We start from the raw sequence: 24,781 nt of genomic DNA, 5'->3' as shown, positions 1-24,781 counted from the left end.
ATAAGAATACATTTAGAATTATAAATAATAAAAATATTATATATCAAAACTGTGGAATGTGTTATGGCTTAAATGTCTACTTCAGAAAGGAAGGAAGGGTTAATATTAATAAACTAAGTATCTAACTGACAATTAATAACAGAATGACAGAACCAAAAAACAAGAGATGCTAGTGAGGCTGCAGAGAAAAGTCAATACTTAATACATTGCTGGTGGGAATGTAAGTTAGTTCAGCCACTGTGGAAAGCAGATTGGAGATTTCTCAAAGAACTCCAGCAATCCCATTAGAGAGTGCATATCAAAAAGAAATAAATTATTCTACCAAAAAGACACATGCACTTGGTGTTCATTGCAGCAATATTCACAATTGCAAAGACTTGGAATCAACCTAGTTGTCCATCAATGGTGTACTGGATAAAGAATATATGGTACATATACACCATGGAATACCATGCAGCCACAAAAAGGAATGAATTATGTCCCTTGCAGCAACATGCATGTAGCTAGAGGCCATTATCCTAAGCAAATTGACACAGAAAACAAAAAACCAAGTACTACATGTTCTCACTTATAACTAGGAACTAAACACTAGGTACGCATGAACATAAAGACAGCAAAAACAGGTACTGGGGACTACTAGATGAGGGAGAGAGAGAGAGGGCAGCAATGGTTGAAAAACTATTTGGTACTAGGCTCACTATCTGGGTGATGAGATCAAGTGTACCCCACACCTCATCATCAGACAAAATACCCATGTAACAAGCCCTCACATGTACCCTCCTATATCTAAATAAAAGTTGAAGTTATAAAACAATAAAACAGAGAAAAAATAATGACAGAACAAACACACAAAAAAAGACAGCAAGGAGGCTATAATTAAAAAGCAAAAATTGATGAAATAGGATACAAACATATAATGGTTCAAAGTAAAAAAAATTACTTGGAAAAATAATAAAAGACAAACCTCTGGGAAGACTAGTCAAGAAAATAAAACAAATATTAGGAATGAAAGAAGGACACAACTACATATGCTATTGAGAGTAAACAGGGAATATCATTATACACCTTATACCAATAAATTAAAAATTTAGTTTAAGTAGATAAGTAGATAGTTTTTCATAGAAAACTGAGTCACAAAGAAACAGAAAAAATAAAGAAATTAAACAAGTGGTTTAATAGTTCCTACAAAGAAAACATCAGTCCAGACAGTATTATAAGTAAGTTCTATCAAACATTCAGGGAACAAATAATTTCACACAAACTATTCCAGTATACAGAAAAAAATACATTAAAAAAATTTATACATACCTGTTTCAAATGACGGTACTTTTTCCACTCTGAGAGTTTGTGATCCCTGTCCTTCTTTCTGAACATTTGTGGAGTAAAACTTTACTTGACTCAGTGTACCAATATATGGATGAGTACAGGGAACCATGTTTGAAAAGCTTCCAAATGTCACTAAATTCTGCCACTCTAAAAGAAAAAACATATATACTTTGATTTCAAACCAACTCCCAGCTGCACAATTAATTGCCAAGTCACCCTCTCCAGAGGAGGTGTTTCACTGCTTCTAGGTACACAGGAAATACATTTTGTAAAGAAAAATTAGTGACAACATTCTAATTTTCTCTAACCTGTAAACTTATTTGGAAATTTTTAAAAATAGTAAAAAATCAAATAAAATATTTATGCTAGTCAGTTATTTTGAAAGGTATATAGTACATAATAGAAACCCTTTATTTTGCATGCTGGTTGCAAGCTAAAAAAATTTTGGCATAATTACTTTTCAGAATAAAGGACTCTGGGAGGGAAGGTCAGGAAGACTTCCTACACAAAATTATCCTGTGTCCTTCTTCCACTAGCTAAAGATTCATTCCTCTTTCATTTCACAATCAATAAGTGAATTATATTAATCATTCATTCATACTGTCACCAATTTTTTAATCAGATAATTAGATCAACATTTGGTGAGATGCCTCAGTATATGGGGAATTTTAATTGAGTGAAGAATAGAAGACTAATTACAAAGCACTTCAGCTGCTTCCTCTGGGTTTACTGTGAGCTTTGAAGGGCTCAAATACAGAAGGAAAATATATTCCACAATTTACCCAAGTACAAGAAAACCAAATTTGTCTCTATTTTCCTGTGACCCTCCTTCTCTTTTATTTTTTACTATGAGTACTGAGAATTCCTCTTTTTGAAAGAACCCAAAAACCCTATCTAGATAATATTCATATATTTTGTAAAGTTTTAGGTGAAATCAAATTACATCATTACAGATAGTCAAGTTTTTCCAAGGATGGAGGGTTGAGCGTTTAAGAGTTGAAACTTTTTTAACTGCTTAATAATGATCTTCCAAAAATGTTAATTCATGTATTGTGTGTGCAGATATATGCATTCTGAAAGAAAAGTCATTTCTTAATGGCGCAGAGAATTCATCAGGAACATAAATTACTAATGTTGAAGATAATATGAAGAGCACAAAGGGCATAAGGGAATATAAGTATTCACTCAAGTTTCAGGCCTAGAACTTACTTCCTTGAAAAAGTTTCTGATGTCAACTGATTCTTTTACTTATTTGGGAAACTGTTGAAGGCCTAGAATGTTTTTGGTCATTTGTGTCTATTTTTTAAAGGGTCAGTAAAGCAAATATAACAGAAGATTCCTACACATTAAAATATGCTGCCTGCTAGCAAAAATAATTAGTAAATATGGGCTAAAGCAGATTTTCATAGGAAACACACTCCAGAAAAGCATCTTCTTCATCCTGGCCACTGGTGTTCCGACTCTTCAGCCCTATTCAAAATATCTTCTGTAATTATTACCTGACAAAGGCAATATGCTACTTTTTTTTTTTCACACACTGATGAAATACTTTCATAGAATTTGTGCTAAGATGTTTAAAGAGGGATTACTCCACAGTTTAAAAGTCCTTCCTTGGAAGATGACCCATTTCCATGACTTGATGCTAGATTTTTTTCAACATTCTCCTTTGTTTTTAAAACAGTACAGAAAATCTCAAACATATGCAAAGGTAGAAAAACCAGCACAATAAACTGTCACGTACTCATTGCCTACTTTCAACAATGATCAACTCATGGTCAATTTCATCTCATCGCTACCTGCACCAATATTAATTTGAAGCAAATCTCAGACATAATTTCATCCATAAATATTTCAGTATGTATTTACAAGAAACAAACACTTTAACACAACCATAACACCATTAGCAGAAATTTTAAAAAAATCCTTAGTATCATCAAATATTCTCAATTTCAAATTTCCAGTTGTTACAAATGTTATAATTTTTTTTCAGTTTCTACGTGAATAGATTCAGACAAAGTTTACATATTGGGACTAATTGAGATGTCTTTTAAGTCTCTTTTAAGCTACAGAATGTCTGCTTTTTTTTGTTTTGTTTTGTTCTGTTTAACTGCAATTTTTATGTTGAAAAAGCCAGGTTGTTTGTCCTGAATTTTTGTCCTGGTGATTTCCCAGGCTGATTTTGCTGACTGAATTCCTATGGTATTGTTTAGCACATTCTTCTATATGTTCTATAACTCAATGGCTGTAAAGGCTTTATCTAACTTCAGGCTCTTTTTATTAGGTCAACAGTACTTTGTTAAGTGGTGATGAGTTTTTTTAATCAGGAACCACACAGTAATTGGTTGATTTATTTGGGATGATAATGTCTACTGTTCTTCAATGCCTAGAATCATTTATTCATTAGGTGGTTACAAAACGATACTAATTTTATTACTCCTTCATTTACTACTCAGAATACTTCTACAAAGAGAAAATATCCGTCATTTATTGGTTATTCAGAAAAGTAGTTCATATAGGAAAGTCAGACTAAATGCTTCTTTCCCTTTGTTTACCAGTTCTCAAAATAATACGTTAATTACCTAAGGTCCTGTAATAGTGACACATTTTTAATTTGTGTGTATATCATGAAAACTTCATAAATTTAAACATTACTTGGCATTTTTCAATCTAGTTTAGTCATCATCCTGACTAATGCTCAAACTGTTCTATTTTGGGCCAGTAGAGGTCTCTTAAAATTGACTCCCAAGTGCTTTTGACACTGTCCCCATAATCTTTGAAAGCTTTCTTGCTGGCTGTTTTGAAAAGTCCTTAATTTTTAACACCAGTAGAAATTCAGGTATCAGCAACTTTAAAAGTACACATTTGGCATTAATACAAGACAGAAAATGGCACATACATTTACCACCTTTAACACTGTATATTATAACAACTGTACTGGAGCACATTTAACTCAATAAAACAAATATAATACCTAACACATAGCAATAGAAACACAACCACTGGTTAAAGAATTACTAAATTCCGCAGGGTGCAGTGGCTCACGCCTGTAATCCCAGCACTTTAGGAGGCCAAGGTGGGTGGATCACAAGATCAGGAGTTTCAGATCAGCCTGGCCAACATAGCGAAACCCCGTCTCTACTAAAAATACAAAAATTAGCCAGATGTGGTGGTGGGCGCCTATAATCCCAGCTATGCAGAAGGCTGAAGCAGGAGAATTGCTTGAACTCGGGAGGCGGAGGTTGCAGTGAGCCAAGATCGTGCCATTCCATTCCAGCCCGGGCGACAGTATAAGACTCCATCTCAAAACAAAACAAAACAACAACAACAAAAAAAGAATTACTGAATTCATTAATTCTAGTAAGCAGAGAGACAGAGTGAAAAATATTACCCACCATTAATACTCTTTTTTCAAGGTAACTTCTAAACAACCTACATATGGAAGTCTTTACTCTGGCACTTACTATTCTACTGGCCTGGACAAGAACTGTGTACATAAGGGCTATGTCTTCAAGACTGCAGAGCTACTGGTATCCTATCATCAGTCTATTCAGAACAGCCACACTTCTGTGTTTATTTTACTCTCATGGCCTTTGTAGCTAATGACCTAATGGCCACTGCCAGTGATCACTACTTGTCCTCTCTCTCCAATCTAGTTTGTCACCTACCACTTACTCTGGCTTCCAGAGAAAATCTGACCATCATTTTTAGGCTACGAATAACAACAAAAAGATGCTCCTTTTCTCTCACACAAACTGACAACTCAGTCTACTCTATATGTTGCTTCCGCAACAACAACTAAAAATAAACAAAAAGATTTCTTGCAATGTGAGTTTATTTCCGCCTAACCTCAGAGACAAAGTCAAGCTTGCAGCCTGTCTTCTAGATTTCAGTCTCCTTAGTTAAGAGACTATTTCAGTAATTATTTTCCAAAATTTCTAAGGCAGTGATATATGAAAGCTAAATAGCTGTTAAAAGAGGTTACCAAGAGGTTATATAACCTTTTAAAGAAGTTATTATGAATTTAAAATACATAATATAGAACACAAAAATTATTCCTTATAGTATTACTCATCGCAGGAAAAAACAGAAACAACTCAAATGTTTCCTAATAGAACAATGATTAAGTTACCGCAGGTCCTTATACTTTTATTATGTATTCATTAAGAACTTTTAATAACAAGGAAAAACACTCATGCTCTAATGTTGCATGAAAAAAAGCAGGAGACTTGTACAGTATGATTTCAACTACTAAAAATGTGGTGAAATATCTGGATTATGCACAGTTTTTACTTTATACCTTATACTTTCCCTGTATTTTAAAAAATGCCCATAATAATAAAAAAAAAAACCCTAAGAATATATCAATTGCTAAATCATCTGAAACTTCATCAAGGTCTTATTAACATCATCATCACAATTTGTAATATAGTCTACCATTAACAGATTGACTATCTCTGGTTTACTTTAATCCTTTCAGCTGGCCAAAACTAAAGGAAAATCCTTTTTATCCTTAATCACATAGCAAGCAAAAGTGTGACCTGGATGGAGCAGCTTAGTCTAGAAGATCACTGCTGATGTAACTTTTCTCCAGACCAGAGTAAGAAACAGAGAATCTCTTTTTTTTTTTTTTGAGTTAGGAAACAATAGATGACGACAACTTCCTGGACTGCATCTTGACATACATCTCTACTGCCTTGCTTAATTCTATTTTTTTTTCCATTTTTATTTATTTTTGAGATAGAGTCTCACTCCGTCATCCAGGCTGGAGTGTAGTGGCATGATCTCAACTCACTGCAACCTCTACCTCCCGGGTTCAAGTGATTCTCCCACCTCAGCCTCCCGAGTAGCTGGGATTACAGGCATGTGCCACCACGCCTGGCCAAGAGTGACATTTTAAAAACACTCCTCTTTTTCTAAGACTGTGGCTTAAAATACTCAAATTTCCACCAGGTGCAGTGGCTCATGCCTGTAATCCCAGGACTTTGGGAGGCCAAGGCAAGCAGATCACCTGAGGTCAGGAGTTCAAGACCAACCTGATCAACATGGTGAAATCCCGTCTCTACTAAAAATACAAAAATCAGCCAGGCGTGGTGGCTAACACCTGTAATCCCAGCTACTCAGGAGGCTGAGGCAGGAGAATCGCTTGAACCCAGGAGGCGGAGGTTGCAGTGAGCCGAGATCCGCCATTGCACTCCAGCTTGGGCAACAAGAGCGAAGCTCCATCTCAAAAAAAACCAAAAAATGAAAAAACTCAATTTTATTTTCATACCACCCCACCACACCCTAGACACAACAGGTTTCTTTCTGCTCCTTAAAACTATTTGTCTGGGCCAGACACAGTGGCTCACACCTGTAATCCCAGCACTTTGGGAGGCTGAGATGGGTAGAATGCTTGAGCTCAGGAGTTCGAGACCAACCTGGGTAACATGGTGAAACCCAGTCTGTAACAAAAATACAAAAATTAGCTGGGCATGGTGGTGTTAGCCTGTGGTCCCAGCTACTCAGAAAGCTGACGTGGGAGGATCACTGGAGCCCGGGCAGTCAAGGCTGCAGTGAGCTGGGATCGTGCCAGTGCACTCTAGCCTGGGTGACAGAGCAAGACCCTTTCTTAAAAATACATACATATATACATACTAGTCTGATCTTTACAGTTCCTCTTTACTCTTCCCAAATTGCTCTTTCTCCCAGACCTTCACATGGCTTGCTCATTTTCATCTTTCATGCCTAGGCTCAGTCATCACCTCAGAAAAGTTGGAGTCCCAGGCCATCTTATCTAATGAACTAGCCCGTCCTGGCTACTTTCTAGCCCATCATCCTGCCTATCTCTTCTATGGCACTTTAAATATATTTGCTTCTGATGGAAGAAAGGTGGAAACCAACTACCTTGTTCAGCACTACACTATCAGCAACAATAATGCCTGGCATCCAATGCTGATTCTCATTCACAACAACTCTAGGAGGTACATACTACAGTTAGCTTCATTTTATACTTAAGTACAATAAATTCTACAATGAACTTGATCTGCATAGAATCTTTCTGTCGACCTGCCCAAATGGTCTTTTTGTTTGTTTGCTTGCTTTTTTTTTTTTTTTTTGAGACGGAGTTTTGCTCTTGCTGCCCAGGCTGGAGTGCAATGGCGCGATCTCAGCTTACTGCAGCCTCCACCTCCTGGGTTCAAGCAATTCTCCTGCCTCAGCCTCCCAAGTAGCTATCATTACAGGTGCCCACCACCATGCCCAGCTAATTTTTGTATTTTCAGTAGAGACGAGCTTTCACCAAATTGGCCATGCTGGTCTTTTATAACTGTCAATACTCTTAGTTATTTAAAGAGTTTGAGGAGGAGGAGGGACCTCTGCTGGGGATAAAAGTTAAATTCTCAGTCTACTTTCCTTATGACAATAAATACCAGCAGATTAGAGACAATAATAACAGAGTATGTTTGATTTCTATTTTCTATTTAAAAATTACACTTTTATTAATTTCAGTGTTCATCTAGTATACTTAAGCGTCTTCCCCTCTCAAATGTTTGCCAAATGAGGCCACCTGTAAATACATGAAGAAAAGAAATATGTGCTCTATCCTAACCCAAAGAACTTTTTATAAAAAAGGATATACTTACTACAGAAACTAAGTAACATTTTTATTCTTTAGAAGTATATGTCTACTGTAGATCATTTGTAAAACACAAATTAAAAAAATTTTAGATATGAAAACTCACTGTTAATATCACAGTATACATTTTTACTGTATTTTTCTAGTTTTTACCTAATAACACAAGAGTACTTTCCATGTCACTATTCTTCTGAATTATAACTTCTTTTTTTTTTTTTTTTTGAGATGGAGTTTCGCTCTTGTCGCCCAGGCTGGAGTGCAGTGGCGCAATCTCAGCTCACTGCAACCTCCGCCTCCTGGGTTCAAGTGATTCTCCTGCCTCAGTCTCCCAAGTAGCTGGGATTACAGGTGCCCGCCACCACGCCCAGCTAATTTTTTAATTTTTGGTAGAGATGGGGTTTCACCACGTTGGCCAGGCTGGTCTCGAACTCCTGACCTCAGGTGATCCACCCACCTCGGCCTCCCAAAGTGCTGGGATTACAGGAGTGAGCCACCACACCCGGCCCTGAATTGTAAGTTTTTAAAAAATGGTTGTAAATATCACCAGCCCATAATAAATGTATCATAATATATTTCAGTTTCCAACTCTCCATAACTATAAACTACCAATTTATTACTATAGTAAACTTCTGCAAACATTTTAATATGTATATGATTATTTCTTTAAATCCTTTTGAGTAAAAACTATTAGGTCAGAGGGCATAAACCTTTTAAGTTTTCAATCAGTAGTTAAGAGAGTTCCTGTTTTCCCACATCCTCAATATGGGGTATCATCATTATGAAAAATTCGGCAAAAATGAGATAGGCAGTGAGAAGTAAAACCCTTTAAAGTCTCTGTTTTTTAGTAAGTATGGAACATTTTTACATTTTTATTGACCACTTGAACAACTTTATGAACTTTGTATTCAATTCCTTTGTCCATTTTCCTATTGGAATGTATACTGGTTTGTAAAAATTCTTTATAACTTAAAGATACTAACTCTACACTATCTAATTGAGTAGTCACTGTTTACTGAGCACTTAAAATGTGGTTAGTCTGAACTGTGATGTGCTGTAAGTGTAAAACACTCACTGGGTTTTCAAATGTCCATCAATGACAGACTGGATTAAGAAAATGTGGCACATATACACCATGGAATACTATGCAGCCATAAGAAAGGATGAGTTCATATCCTTTGTAGGGACATGGATGAAGCTGGAAACCATCATTCTCAGCAAACTATCGCAAGAACAGAAAACCAAACACCGCATGTTCTCACTCATAGGTGGGAACTGAACAATGAGAACACTTGGACACAGGAAGGGGAACATGACACACCTGCCGTGGGGTGGGAGGAGGCGGAAGGGATGGCACTGGGGGATATACCTAATGTAAATGACAAGTTGACGGGTGCAGCAAAACATGGTGCATGTATATATATGTAACAAACCTGCACGTTGTGCACATGTACCCTAGAACTTAAAGTATAATAAAAAAAAAAAGCCAAGAAAAAAAGAATTAAAAAAAAAAAAAACCTCACTGGGTTTTAAAGACAGTACAAAAAGACGATGTAAAATACTTCAATAATTTTGATATTGATTACATGTTGAAATATTTTGAATATACTTGATAAAATAGTATTCAATTTTAATTTTATTATTCAAATATATTAATTTCATTATTTAAATTAATTCTAGAATATATTAAAATTAATCTTTAATTTTGTTTTTTTTTAAATATGGCTATCAGACAACTCAAAATTACAAACAGGGTTCTCATATTTCTTTTAGACAGTTTCTATTTTGCCTTTAAAGGCATTTCTCATTTTTAAGTATTCAAGCAATCCCTCAAGGTTTCCTCCTCTCTTTACGCTTTATAAGTTTTTCCCAGCCACAGGCATTTTAGAAGCATAAACTAAACCTTACTTCTAGACAAATAAAAACATCTGTTTTGATTTTCTTTTTCCAAAAGTTCTTCAAATAGTCTTCTCACATGCATCCAATTTAAATAGTACTCTTTTTCTAAATGATTTTTAAATTTTGCCATAATAATGGTTGCCCTTTTAAGAAATGTTTCATTATTGAAACTAAATTTTCACAAAGTTATTTTTAAAACCCTACTAAGCATTTTTAAGTGTGAAAAAACATTTTAATTTTTTGTAGTAATAAACATTCCAAACAACTTTGCAAAGTCATTTTGACCACTAAGATAGGTAATAATTATCTATGTTTCACAGACAGATGAGACAAAGAACACATAATTTTCAACATGATTACAGCTACACAGAAGAGCGATTACAAATTACACTGTTTCTACTCCTTTTTGTCAACACTTAAAGGGCAGTTTAGACTAAATTTAACAGCCACTGTAATTTCAGTGTAAAATGCCAAAATTGGTTGGTCAATAGAAACAATTGTGCTAAAAACTTACTTGGGGATTCTGGAGATGATTCATTTTTCTTTTTCTTTTTTTTTTGAGACAGGGTCTCACTCTGTCACCCAGGCTTGAGTGCACTGGCACACTCAAGGCTCACTGCAGCCTCAACTTCCTGGGCTCAAGCGATCCTCCCACCTCCGCCTCCGGAGTACAGGCTAGGATTACAGGCGCATGTCACCAAACCAGGCTAATTTTCTGTAGAGAGGCGGTTTTGCCATGTTGCCCGGGCTGGTCTGAACTCCTGGGCTGAAGCGATCCACCCACCTCAGCGTGCTAAGGTTTACAATCCTCCTGAGGATTACAAGCATGAGCCACTGCACCCAGCCGACGATTCATTTTGTCCATAAGAGAACCTGGCAATATATTGCCAATATGGAAAAACTCAACAGTTACACTTTTCTATCACTACCAAAAAGCCCTGGGAATAGTGCTGTTAAAATTTATCCGTTTGAAATTTTAAGAGCCAGCTTTTACATTTGTTGCAAATAAAAGATATGAATATATTCTAATTTATATGCACAGCACAGTTATTATAGCTTATATTACATAAAATCTCGAATGACTGCAACTTCCACCTTCTTTCAGGAGGTCACAAACATGCTACGGGTTTTTTCAAACATGATATGTTTTTAGAGACAGGTCTCACTATATTGCCCAGGGTAGCCTAGAACTATTGGGCTCAAAAGATCTGCCTGCCTCAACCTCCCGAGTAGCTGGACTACAGGAGCGCACCACCATGCATGGCTTCAAACATGAATGTTTCGGTAAATACTCTCTGCATCCTAAGAATGGAGGGATTAGATTAAGGGTGGACTTAGTTCTGTCTTCTCCCTCAGAGTTCCTATCAGTTCTCAGTGTCAAGCAATGTGTCAAGCTACGGCAAAAACGAAGGTAAGCCTTATTAGAAGTTCAATGTTATTTTGGAAACTCTCAAACCATTTAAATTTGAGTCAGAAAAGAATGTTGAGAGAGATGAAAATTCTCTTCAACCACCTTTTTTTTCTGGGTTACAATTACAACTGACACCTTTTCACCAAAAAGACTGCTCAGCCGAGCTGAAGAGTTCCTTTGTTTTTCGGCTCCAAACTGGGTTCATTCAATGATCGTCGGATACTTTCGTACTTCTTCCGAAAGATCCGTATTGAGTAGCACTCCTCCTTCCTTTTAGAAAATTTAAGAAAATAAGTTGGGAGTATAAGAAAAAGAACAGGCCAAGAAAATCTCAACCTAGTGTTAAATGAAGGTGCGCTGGAAAGCTCCAAAGACCCTGGAACTTTGCGGAGTCCGCAATTTCCAACCGCGGAGGTGAGTCACCGCGGGACACCGCGATGCGCACGTAACATTTTGTTTGGTAAAAAGCAGTAGGCTTCAGAGGTGCAATCCGGCCCGCGAGATGCCCACAAGTTCCCGCGGGGGCCATGCTAGGGCTGCAGGAGGCATCAGAGTCAGGGAGACCTGTCAGGACACCCGCGGGCTGCGCAGGGTGAACTGGAAAGGCGGAGGCCGGAAAGGAAGGTTCTGAGGTTGGCGAAAAGCAAGCGGGGGACCTGCCCCAGGCGAGGCGCCGAACCCATCCTGGCCCTCCAATTCGGCTTCTACGGAGCCAGCGGCCAGCGCGGGACACTCACCCTGGCGGTCGCTGGGGCCACGGGCCGCCGCCCTGCATCGCAGACGGAGCCGGCACAAGGAGGACCAGCTACATCTGTGGGCCGCGACGGCGGCGGCCAAACCCGGTAACATCCTGGCGGGGCACGGGCCCCTACTCGGACACCGCCTCCTGCCTCCGCGCCGCCACCGACACCGACTGACTCCATAGACTGGACATCAGCGAACACTGATACCTTCGCCGCCACGGGCTGCCTCAGTGACCCGGAAACGGCGACGTCATTTAGCGACGCCTGCCGTGGAAGCAGCGGAAGTGACGTAACGCGTTGAACACCAATAAGGAGGCCTTCCCTCCCAGGGACCCAGACCCCCAAAGGGGGGAGGGCGTGGCCGCAGGGGAAATTTGGTGTCCGCCGTTTTCTTTTGCACCTGTACTTTTGCACTTGCTTGGAAATCATCACGTAAACTGTTTACATCTTGGTCAGCCAGGAAAGCTGTCCTTTGGGAGTTCTGTCTACTTATTCCTTTTTTCTAGACTCGAAGCCAGGACCATGCTTTTGGAAATGGGAGGAAAGATGGGAAGGATGGACGCAGGTTTTCTGAGCCTCTCTACCTAGAGCCTGCCAGGATAAACTCAGGTTGGAGCCAACATGTCTAGTAATCTCCGAACCTCTGCTACGTACATCGTTCTCCTTGTTAACACCAGTGTGTATCCAGTATCATAAAGGCAAGTACACACTTCGGAATCAGTTACTTGCCCTACTAATCTGTGAACCTCGGATTTTTGCCTGTAATATAAGAGGTTTTATATGTTCATGACATGTTAGGGTAAACGGAGGTATGGAGACTTCGAAACAGTCTGGTCCCAGGAAGAAAGAAAGTATCCACGTTAACTGTTTCTCTCTGCCATGCTCATTCAGCTCTTAGCTCAAACTCAAGAGAGGCCTTCCTTGACCACCCTAGCTATGGTAGGCCTGGTCATTCTCTACCCCGCTGTCCTATGTAATTTTCTTGAAAATGCTTATCACTCTGAGGTTATGGGGTTTTTTTTTTGTTTTGTTTTTTGGTTTTGGGGGTTTTTTTTGTCTATTTTGTGACCTAGAATAGAAAATAAGCATCATGATGCTGGAATCTTGTCTATTTTGTACATGGCTGTATAAAGAGGCTAAAACAATGCCTGGCAAAAATGAATTGAATGGAATGTATGGTGGTTTGTTTTGAAGTTAATCTGAGTCGCTTATCTATATTACTCCAAAATAACTATCTCGGGGGAAATTTAGTATGTCCTTAATTTTAAAAAAATCAACAAGTCTTTTATACTAATTGAGATAAGTATAACCAAATGAGGAAAGTGAAGAAATTATCGTAAGAATGGTAAGCAAATTTAATTTCCTATGACAAACATAACTTAAAATATTCAGTGGACAAACATTATAAAGAGATGTCCCATAAATGTAGGCTCAGTATTACTAAAAAATCTGAATATTACTGGAAAGTTACTTTCCCTTTCTTGTAATAGATTTTAATAGAAATTCAACATTATGAAGTAAAAATACATAAAGGCTTACCTCTTATGGTAACTGTGTGCAGACATCTGTTAACTTTTATGGATAATTATTTTTGAACAAAACTAATCTCATATTTTGCATTCTTAAAATGGCTCTGGTTTCAACTGTCATTTTAGGCAAGCCTGATCAGAACTTCTCAGGTTTTGTTTTTAATTTGTGTGATAGGATTATTTTTATTTTGTTTACCTGTATGTTCTAATCATTTTTAGAAGAAAATATGTTCCTTTTGTGATACAAAACTTTAAAAAAAAATACATTTTGTGCAGAGTTCTTAATTTCCATAACGGCCCACCTGATGTGTAAAATATAATGTTGGTGCACAGTAAAATTTCACCGTGTGTTAATTTTTTCCTGTCCTTCTTTTTCCTGGTATAGTTGAGGTGTAACTTGACTTAGACACTACTATTTGTTATAAACTACCAGTACCCTTGATTTGCCAAATAAGTTTGAAGAACAAAGTGTATCATTCCGTGTTACCTTGTTTAACCCTCACATTGCTGTGTCACATAATAAAGCCTCAACAGACTTGGATTAAAACAACTCTGCAGTTGTCGTGGTATTTATACCTACATATCATGATATACTTATCCTTTTGGAAAGTCTTTGAAACTTCCCCAAGTGCTAAAACTTAAGATAATGTCAGTTTTAGAGTTCCTCAGGGGAATTTCCTTTGACTCTAAATCCCATCCTTACCAAGAGACTTTGCTTTTATGCTCCATTTGAGACACATTCAGCGTTGCCTATACAAAACAGGTAAGATTCTAGTATCATAGGGCTGATTTTCTATTGGAAGAGGCAGCAAATTTATAAATGAACATATTGATAATTTAAAACAGTAATAGCAACGGTAGTAATATTAATCATTTACTAATTGCCAGGCCCTCTATGTACACTGTCTGATTCATAATACTTTAAATAAGTTATAGGTAGATGGAGAAACCAAGGCACAAAGATCTTGCTCTTAAGCACCACTCTTTCTAAGTCAGTGGGTACCCCTTTGGAAAAAAATGTGAGGTCTTCTCAAAAGACTCGAATGAAAATGTGGTGTTTCTATTTTTTTTTTTTCTGGGATGTACGTTAAAAGAGAATTTCCCCAGATATTTTTTACATCATTTCATGTGATCAACGTGGTGTAAAATTGTCTGAGTTTCATGAGGATTCATGATATAAATAGATGCCTAAATACAGGGAACTTTATTAAGTCAGATAGAAATAGAAGTAAGAGAGGAGTGAAGTGTCATTTGATTATTACCATATACCATGATTCCTGCAAGGTTTTCCATTAACTCTGAAGAAGTTCCAGCATCTTTCAGAAATTTGCTTGTGCAGTTGAGCTGACTACTATTCCTTGGTTTCATCCTGTCTATAGCTTTGGGAAAATAATTCTGATCTTGAGATAAACTTGGCTGGTTATCTGGAAAACTGATTTAGATAATCCATTAAAAATAAAGTAAGTGGCTCTATCATGAGGCTTACCAAGAACACAAATTTAATTTTGAACACACACATATTTGTTGTCATCACGTTTTGGGGATTTTTTTCTTTGCCTCTAGGAGTGGGGAAGGAGGGAGCTTGCCCATCTGAACACTTCAATAAGAAATTGGCCCAGTCTGGCCAACATGGCAAAACTTTTTCTCTACTAAAAATACAAAAATCAACTGAGCGTAGTGGCGCACACCTGTAATCCCAGCTACTCAAGAGGCTGAGGCACAAGAATCACTTGAACCCAGAAGGCGGGGGTTGCAGTGAGCTGAGATTATACCACTGCACTCCAAGGTGGGCGACAAAGTGAGACTCTGTATCGAAAAAAAAAAAAAGCAAGAAAGAAAATGGCTTATAGCCAGGTGCTGGTGGCTCATGCCTGTAATGCCAGCACTTTGGGAGGCCAAGGCAAGAGGCCAGAAGTTTAAGACCAGCCTGGGCAACACGATGAGATCCCATCTGTACCAAACAAAAAACAAAACAAAACAAAGCAAAACAAAAAACGAAACAGAAGTGGCTTATACATGGGTAAAAAGAATTATCTGGTCAAACCCCCTCTCTCCTATACAATAGTCAGAAGCAATAAGGGTCTGCACAGACACATTTGGCCTGTAAACGCAAAAATGCAAAAGAAATGAAACATGCAGTTGATATGGTTTCTGACCAGGTTGCTAATCCTCATCTCCATTTTTCAGAGAGGTGAAAGGTTTTTCCACAGTTCACTTAGCAAGAATGTCATAGAAGATGGAATCAGACTCAGGTCCTCTAACTCCAAATCAATTTACGTGGCTGAGTGAGCACTGTAGAGGAGAGAAGAAAGGAGTGGCTTGTTCTTACAGGTTTTCCCTCTGACATTATCCTATGAAATTACTTGTGGGATTTTTAAAATCACAATTATCTTGTCAAATAGCCATTTAGTATTCCACTACCATTAAACTTAGGTTCACTCTTTGCCACTTTCATCCAAGAAAAGGAGAATGATTTCTCCAATGATAACTATATTCCTGGATCATAGCTCTCTTATTCAACACTTCTTAGCTTCTCCAATAAAAGCTCCTGCAATTTACCTTGTGTGGTGGAGAAAAAATTACATATACACACATGCACACACACCTTTTCCTCAGAGGATAGTAAACAAGATTCAGATTACAGCTGGAATAATTGAGTTATTAAATACTCCTGGAAACAAGAGACTGACTGTTTGATAACCTTTATCCTTGAGAGGAATTAAGCTGAGACAGAGCATGGAGATGTAATACTTTTAGAGAGGGTAGCATTTGTGAAGAGTCAATTCTTTCCCCAAAGCCACAGGGGGAGGCAGCAAGAGAAAGTCTTACTAGGTTTTTAAAAATTTAACTTTTTATTGAAGTATAATACACAGAAGAAAACACATAAAGGCACAGCTGTAAGAATTATCACTAGTGAACAAAAACTGTGTAGCCAGTACCCCACTATACAGCAGATGCACCTGACAGCAGTAACAACCATACTCTGACAATGACCCTGTGATCTAAAATGAGTGTGTGCTCAGAATCCCAAATTAAGGAATCAGGAGTGACTAATCCTGAGTTTCACTCCTTATCTATGCAGGACATCTGAACCCCCAGCGCATCCCTTACAACACAGGCAATACAGGGGATCAAGGTCCTTTGCTTTGGGTTAAATGGAGGTTGCTAGGTGGAGTGTGCTAAATGACAATGCTATATAAACTGCATGCTTTTTACAAACAGTAGTGGTTCTTCCATTCAGCCTACTACCACTGGACCATCCCTATATATAAGTTCCCCCAATAAACCCAAGTCTTGTTCGTTGTCTACACGTCTTCTTTGGCCTCTCGGACACAGTGCCATTCCTATTGGAGTCACCAGGTGTCTGGCATGACACCAGCATTGCTAGCTTCCTAGAATCCCCTTCTGGTCACTACTCTCCTACCCTGCAAGTATACCATTAATCCTGCTTCTAAGAACATAGATTAATTTTGTCTGTTTAGGGACTTTATGTGCATTAATTGTACAGTATGTGCTCTTTGGTGTTTGGCATCTTTATTTCAACATTATGTTTGTGGGATTTGTCCATACTGCTATGTTCATTCTTACTACTGCAAAAAGGATTCCATTGTGTTAATATCCCACAATTTATCCATTCTACTATTAATGAACATTTGGGTAGTTTCCAGTTGGGGCTATTAACAAATTATGGTCGACACAGGTATGCATTTCTGATGAATATATTCCTAGGACTGAAATTACTGGGTCATAGAGTATGCAAACTCCTAGCTTTAGCAATTACCAACTTTTCCAAGTGCTTGTACCAGTATACACTCTCAATAGTATATGAAAGTTCTATTTGCTCACAACTGCACCAACATTTGCTTCTTTTTTAACTCCCAGTGTCACTCCACCTGATCTATTTTATTTTAACCATTATAGTGAAAGTGGTGTGGCACTGTGATTTTAATTTGCATTTCCTTGACAATAAATGAAGTTGGATGCCTTTTCAAATGTATATTAGCCATTTGGATCTCCTCTTTTTCTCCTATTCAAGACTATTGCCCACCTTTCTTTTAGGTGTCTGTGCTTTTCGTACTGATTTCTTTCTTTTGTTTTTTTGCATTTGTTTTCTTTGCAAATGAGGATAAACAGTTTATCAAGTTATGTAGTCATTTTTTGTCAATTGCCAAAGAAATGACATATCACTATCAGACATATGTATGTGTGTGTGTATATATATACCTGCAGCTAGTTCTTACTGAATGATTACAATGTCTTTTTTTCATTAATTTTTTTGTTTTATTTTGAATGCTTATAATGTAAAAGGGACAACGTATATATCTTTTAACCCTGTATCTACTTTATCATTTAGTTTTATTGTCTAAGACATTTTACACTGAAGAAACAACAAGTAAAGCTTACACAATTTCTCATGTCACATATCAAGTTAGTTATCAAAAACTGACTGAAAGGATTCCAAAAATCTGTGCCTAACCACACTCCCCATATCTTCTGTATTGATCTACTCATCTTCTATCAATATGTAACCTCATCTAGGTCATATAAAGCACATCTATCCCATCTACTTTAATTCTATGTATTGAAGTCACCAAATTTGTAATACCAGCCGTGACATGACCACAGATCTACAGAATACTTTGTATCTCCAATTGGAGGTTTAGTAGATGTCTAAAACTCAGCATCATTCCCTTCACCTAAAGTTTTTTTCTCCTTATCCTCCCTAGGTTAGTAAACGACACCATCATCTACCAGTTCTAAAGTTAACAAAAAAAACTGTCATCCTCAGAGCTTGCAGTGAGCCGAGATCGCACCACTGCACTCCAGCCTGGGCGACAGAGCGAGACTCCGTCTCCAAAAAAAAAAAAAATTGCTGCCATCCTTTATTCTTTCACTTTCTAGTTTACTCTCATCAGCAAGTCTTACCAATAATACTACCTTCGAATGATCTTCCAATGCAATCATTTCTGATCATTTCTACTTCTCACATGCAGGTCCAAGGCATCACTGTCCCTTGCCTGACTAACTACAATAGTGTCCTAATTGCTTTCTTATTTTTATTTAAGAATAGCATATATACAGTAAACTATAAAAATGTGAAGCATATAGCTATATGAATTATGTATTTATCAAGTGTCAAGATAAAGAAAACTCAGCATTCCTAAAGCTTCCCCATGTCACTTCTCAAGCATCCTAAAAAGAAAAAGAAAAAAAAAAATCCTTTCTTTCTACAGAGGTATCTACTATTCTACCGTTAATCACCATAGACAAGTTTTTACTGCTTTTGAACTTCAGAATTGAACCATACAGTTTGTACTCATTTCTACCTAATTTCAATCACCATGTTGAGATTGGTCCATACTGTTTCACATAGCAAGTGTGCCTTATTTTCTATTATTATGCAGTATCCAATTGTATGATTATAGCACGAGTTTTAGCATTTTGGAAATTCAGATAATTTCCAGGCTTCGGCTATTAAGAAATAGCAACTAACATTATTACATTTTTTTTTCTTCCTTGCTTGGTAGAAAAACAGGCTCTTTAACATTTTTAATAAACCTCTCACAAACTGCTGCTCCTAGATTACAAAAAGTCAAAGCCAATTCCTTGAATCTGAACTTCAAGTCACCATAATAGAAACCGGAGCTGCTGCACCTTACATTCTGAAAGGTACTTCAACAAAAGCACATTAAAGACTGTTTAAAACTTCTCGTATTTAAGAAGATCCCTCTTTCCTTCCAATGCCTATGGATAATAATAAAACGAGAATCTTAAGGGATCTGCTATTGAGTTTGAGAAATTTAATGATTCCAAACTGCAGCCTTAAATATTTCTGTAGAGACTCCGAGAAATTACCTCTCCCTTGTCTCCACTCCCACTGGCTTCCTCAAGCACAGATGCCTGGGACCCTTTGTGACTAGTCAGTCTTACTAGTACCATCATTATGCTTCTCTAAAGGGCTACTAGTGAAAGAAGCTGCTTTAATTTATTTTAGTTTTTGCCAATCTTCAGTCCTTAGAAAAGTCTTACAAAAAAAAAAAGGGTGGGGGAGATGGTTAACTGTTCTAAGGCATTCAACAAGAGGAAATAGGTATCTTTTATGAAAAGGACTTTCAAGTTAAGTCCAGTTTAACTGAAATAACTTTACGGAAAAGTCTCCACATAAAACTCTTAACACCTTACCCCTGGCAGCCGGATAGATGGGATCTATATATATCACGTCTCTTAAACTGCTCTCACAGAAACGGTAGTAAGATACTCTTAACTTCCTTAAGTCAAATCCACATTCGGCCGCGCTGCAATCTGCGGAATTAGCTGAAGGGGAAACAATAAAGGTCCTGCCGGACAGCCATGAGCAGCCCTGGTGCTGCTCCCCGGATGCCCCCGAGCCGAGAAGCGAAGGCCACGCTGGGAATGTCGTCCTCGGAGGCAGAATACGGGGAAGGGATGGTTCTGAGCAGGTGGGCATCATGGAGGCTCCAGATTCTCGTGTAGCAGTCCTGGCCCACTGCCACCACGATTCCCTCTTCCTCGTGCACATGCAGGGGCAGATAGGCGGACTCATTCACGTGACCTTCGTACTGCCTTAAACATTTAGTGGCCCTCAGATCCCACAGCTTGATCTTTCCAGTCATGTCTGACGCCATCAGGCATTGCTCTTCTTGGAGGATTTGCACAGAGGTCACTGCAGAGTCATGGAACAGGCGAGTGGCCCTCCACCCCTTGCCTCGATTTCTACAGCGCAGATCAATGGCAAAGATCTCCCCGGAGCGACAGCCATTAAACAGCAAAGGAGCCGTACTAGCAAATTGCTGGGCCAAGACATCACTGCTGGCACCAAACGACTGCTGGTGTCCCGTCGCCACGTTGGTCAACAGGACCTGCTGAGACAAGCCTGCACTAAAGCAGTGATATGCCCGGGTGTTGAGGGACCAGGCACAGGACCAGGCCTCAGGGATCTGGAAACTGCAGAGCATGCCAGGCTGGTTTACTCTTGTGTGAACACTTAAGAATCGCGACGCTGGGAGCAGCACCGCACAGCTTGGAGCATCTGTAATTCCCTCGAAGCACAGCAGAATGTGAGAGTCCAACTGGTTCAGCGAGGCCCAGCACAGGGACTTCACCTTCCGGTTGGGGACGTAGAGGTTTCTGAGCACGTACACGTGGAATGAAGGGATCTTCAGAGTTCGCAGGCTGATAATGCCGTACTTGGAGCCTTCGACTTCGACCTGGTTCACTACGAAGAGCTGGTCGCTGTTGGTACTCGCCAGAATGAAGTTAAATCGGTCGGTCGCCAAAGAGGAGGGATCCAAGCTCCGAATCTGGACTTTTTTTCTCTCCATGCAGCTCACACGCAGCTCGTTGGCTAAACGGGAGTAACTGGTGACGTTGAGGAAACCTAGCTGGCTTTTTCGGAGCATAGAAGATGCATTAAATCCCATTCTGGCTACCTTTTTCTGCTTGGCCTCCTCCTCGAGGAGTCGCAGCCTTTCCGCCTCCATTTCCTCCTGCGGACTGTTGCTCGTGACAGGAAATTCTTCAGGATGTTCTTTTCCGTGACAGGAAGTTCCGTCCGGGCGCGAACGGAAGTGTTGCTAATTTTTATCTCTGTATTCTGGGAGCAAGTCCTTTGTTGCAGATGTGTATTACAAGTCTCTTTTCCTACTCTGTGGGTTGTCATATTCTCTCAGTGGCGTCTTGACGAAAGTTCTTGATGTTAAATTTTTTCCTTTCTCTTTTTGAGACAGGGTCTTGCTCTTTCACCCAGGCTGGAGTCCAGTGGCCCGACCACGACTCACTGCAGCCTGGAACTCCTGGGCTCAAGTGATTCTCCTACTTCTGCCCTACCTAGCTGGGACTATGGGCTCGAGACACCACGCCCGGCTAATTTTTTTGTAAAGATGGGGTCTCCCTGCGTTGCTGATGCTGGTCTGAAACTCGAGCTCGAGCAGCCTGTCCGCCTCAGCCTCCCAAAGTGCTGGAATTACAAGCATGAGCCCACCGCGCCTTGCCTGTATTTCTTAATTTTTTATTTTTTATTTTGAGATGGAGTCTCGCTGTGTCACCCAGGCTGGAGTACAGTGGCGCGATCTCGGCTCACTGCAAGTTCCGCCTCTCGCGTTTCACGCCATTCTCCTGCCTCAGCCTCCCAAGTGGCTGGGACTACAGGTGCCCGCCACCATGCCTGGTTAATGTGTATATTTTTAGTAGAGACAGGGTTTCACCATGTAGGTAGGATGGTCTCAATCTCCTGACCTCGTGATCCGCCCGCCTCAGCCTCCTAAAGTGCTGGGATTACAGGCTGAGCCACCGCGCCCGGCCGCCTGTATTTTTAAAATACAGTTAGAGACCAGAGGGGGCGGCTTGGTGAAACTTTGTCTCTGAAAAAGTACAAAAATTAGACCGGGCGCAGTGGCTCACGCCTGTAATCTCAGCACTTTGGGAGGCCGAGGCAGGTGGATCACGAGGTCAGGAGATCAAGACCATCCTGGCTAACACGGTGAAATCCCGTCTCCACTAAAAATACAAAAAATTAGGGGGGACTGGTGGCGGGCGCCTGTAGTCCCAGCTACTCGGGAGGCTGAGGCAGGAGAATGGCGTGAACCCGGGAGGCGGAGCTTGCAGTGAGCCGAGATTGTGCCACTGCATTCCAGCCTGGGCAACAGAGCGAGACTCTGTCTCAAAAAATAAATAAATAATTATACAAAAATTAGCGGGGCATGGTGCACACCTGTAGACCCAGCTACTCAGGAGACGGGAGGGAAAATCACCTGAGCCCAGAAGGTTGAGGCTGCAGTGATCACCCCACTGCACTCCAGCGAAGCCAGGAGACAGAATAAGACCCTGTCTCAAAAAGAAAGAAAAATAAGTAAATAAATTATGGATTTGTCCAAACTGTCAATTTGTTTCATTAATGGTATCTTTCGTGTTCTGTTCAGGACATTTGTACCTATTACATGATACTAGTAAAGTTTTGGGGACTTCCAAGAGGAGACTGATAGCTCCAGTCCCCATCTGGATGTTTCCTCTGCCACAAAGCTTGCTGACTGTCCCTAGGCTATGAATTTCCAGGAATTTTGGAGGACTGGGGAGAGTTGGTAGGGACTACAGAGAAATCCGGTGATATCTGGACTATGGATCCTGTCGGAATCTACAGGCCACAGAGCTGGGATCTCAGAGAGCACATGAGATTGAGGCCAACACACTTGCCATGGAATAACATGAGACAAGGGATTTCTATGTATCAGAAGAATGTGTTTCACCACTGCCAAATGGGAATCAGCTGACAGATGCAGGAAGTCTTGCAAAGGGCTATCAAAGCATAGAGGACTGCTTGATATTGAGTTAATCAGTGGAGCTGTTAGGAACCCCATGCATTCTCACTAACAATGACCTACAGAAAGCACATAGCAACGTGGCGGCAGTCAGACATTTAAGGCATTGCCAGTTTTCCTTCTTAAGCTTCCTGATCCCACCATTGGAAGAGCAGACACATGGAAAAGAGGGTTGCGTGTAAAGAGAATTGGAACTACAGGTCTAGTCTGCTCTGGAAGGCACGGAAGAAGTTTTTGAAATAAATATGAGACTAATATTTTAAATGAGTAGGACCTAATCTCAATACCTAGAATGAAAGTTTTAATAACTAAGGAGGCTGATACTTAGAAGCAATGAAATCTGACAAAATACCAAGTGTAGAAATGATGACTTTCATGCTTATGCCTCTTGAGGTGAGATTCTCAATCATACTGATTACACGTCTTTGTCTATCCTAGTATACTATGGACATTTTTAGACAGGGATTGTTTCTTATCCATTTTTCTATCCTTACTGTCTAGTGTATAATATAGTACATGGGACTTAGGATATAGGTAAGTGAATGAAGGAATGAAAATTATAAGAACTACATAATGTTTAATTCTCCTTTATTTCATAGGCCTCTTCACTGAGAGGAATAAGGGGTTAAGGTTATTTCTGCAAAATCTGTCCAACTTCTGCTCTACAGAGGGAGCTTTCAATCTATTTCCACTTCTTTTTTTCAATTTTTAATGTATGTGGATACATAGTAGGAGTATGTATGGGGTACATGAGATGTTTTGATACAGGCATGTAATGTGAAATAAGCACATCAGGGTAAATGGGGTATCCATCCCCTTAACCATTTATCCTTTGAGTTACAAACAATCCAATTGCACTCTTTATTTTAAAATATACAATTAAATTACTATTGACTATAATCACCCAGTTGTGCTATCAAATAGTAGGTCCTATTCGTCTTTTTTGTTTTGTTTTGTTTTGTTTGAGTCTTGCTCTGTTGCTCAGGCTGGAGTGCAATGGTGTGATCTCGGCTCACTGCAACCTCTGCTTCCTGGGTTCAAGCGATTCTCCTGCCTCAGCCTCCCGAATAGCTGGGACTACAGGCTCCCACTACCACGCCCGGCTAATTTTTGTATTTTTAATAGACACAGGGTTTCACCATATTGGCCAAGCTGGTCTCAAACTTCTGACCTTGTGATCCACCTGCCTCGGCCTCCCAAAGTGCTTGGATTATAGGGGTGAGCCACCGTGCCTGGCCAGTCCTATTCATTATTTAACTATATATATATATTTTTTACTCATTTACCATCCCCGCCTTCCCCTTCTTTTTCTGATCAACTAACTTTCCTGCCTTCTCAATAAACATATAAATCAACCTTCTAGAAAAATTAAGCCTTTCTCCTTAAATGTTACATGACTTTTTATCTACTGTCTTAAAAAATTATTTCAGCCTTTAGGATTCTTTCCTTCTCTTTAAGGAATTTACATACTCCATTCCCACCATGCCATTCCATTTCCTTCATCCACCTTCCCATTTCTCCACAGGAGAAATTGGAAACGTTCCCCACAACTCTCACAACTCTGCCCCCCAGGTCCCATACTCATCCTGCCCAACCACATCATGTGACCTCTGCAGCAGTGGTTCTCATCCTGGGACAACTGTTGGCAATATCTGGAGACATTTTTAGCTGTCACAACTGGATACTACTGGCATCGAGTGGGTTGAGGCTGGAGATGCTGCTAAACATCCTACAACACACAGGGCGGCCTCTCACGACAAAGAATTATACCCCAAAAAACATCAATAGTGCCACTATTGAGAAACCTTGCTTTTCTCAGAGTTAAAATTCAGAACTGTATATAAAAGGCAAGGCTTACCAGCTTCCACCATGTGTGTGTGTACGTTTTAATTTCCTAAATCTTCACGCATGCCACATGCCTCTTAATA

General features: G+C 39.5%; 2 protein-coding genes across 4 annotated transcripts in view; both read right to left on the bottom strand.

Moving 5' to 3' along the window:
* The window catches only part of SLC30A9 (solute carrier family 30 member 9), a 104,403-nt gene extending 92,177 nt beyond the window's left edge, over window positions 1-12,226 (bottom strand). For all 3 annotated transcript variants that reach the window (XR_013417830.1, XM_015138294.3, XM_078003364.1), the window contains exons 1-2: window positions 11,984-12,226; window positions 1,309-1,473 (exon numbers count right to left, since the gene is read on the bottom strand). Coding sequence is in view for 2 of the 3 variants with exons in the window: in XM_015138294.3 (XP_014993780.1) it covers window positions 1,309-1,473; window positions 11,984-12,095 (277 nt within the window). In the remaining variant the exon portion in view is untranslated. The remainder of the gene's footprint in view (window positions 1-1,308; window positions 1,474-11,983) is intronic.
* Window positions 12,227-16,351: 4,125 nt separating this feature from the next.
* Window positions 16,352-21,284, bottom strand: DCAF4L1 (DDB1 and CUL4 associated factor 4 like 1). The gene has a single exon (XM_015138293.3). The coding sequence runs from the start codon at window positions 21,018-21,020 to the stop codon at window positions 19,830-19,832; it is 1,191 nt and encodes a 396-aa protein (XP_014993779.1). The 5' UTR covers window positions 21,021-21,284; the 3' UTR covers window positions 16,352-19,829.
* Between the last annotated feature and the right edge of the window lie 3,497 nt (window positions 21,285-24,781).

This window comes from Macaca mulatta, chromosome 5 (assembly GCF_049350105.2).
Source record: "Macaca mulatta isolate MMU2019108-1 chromosome 5, T2T-MMU8v2.0, whole genome shotgun sequence".
NCBI classification, from domain to species: domain Eukaryota; kingdom Metazoa; phylum Chordata; class Mammalia; order Primates; family Cercopithecidae; genus Macaca; species Macaca mulatta.
Note: the sequence above shows the minus strand (reverse complement) of the source record. Positions and strands in the feature narration are given on the sequence as shown.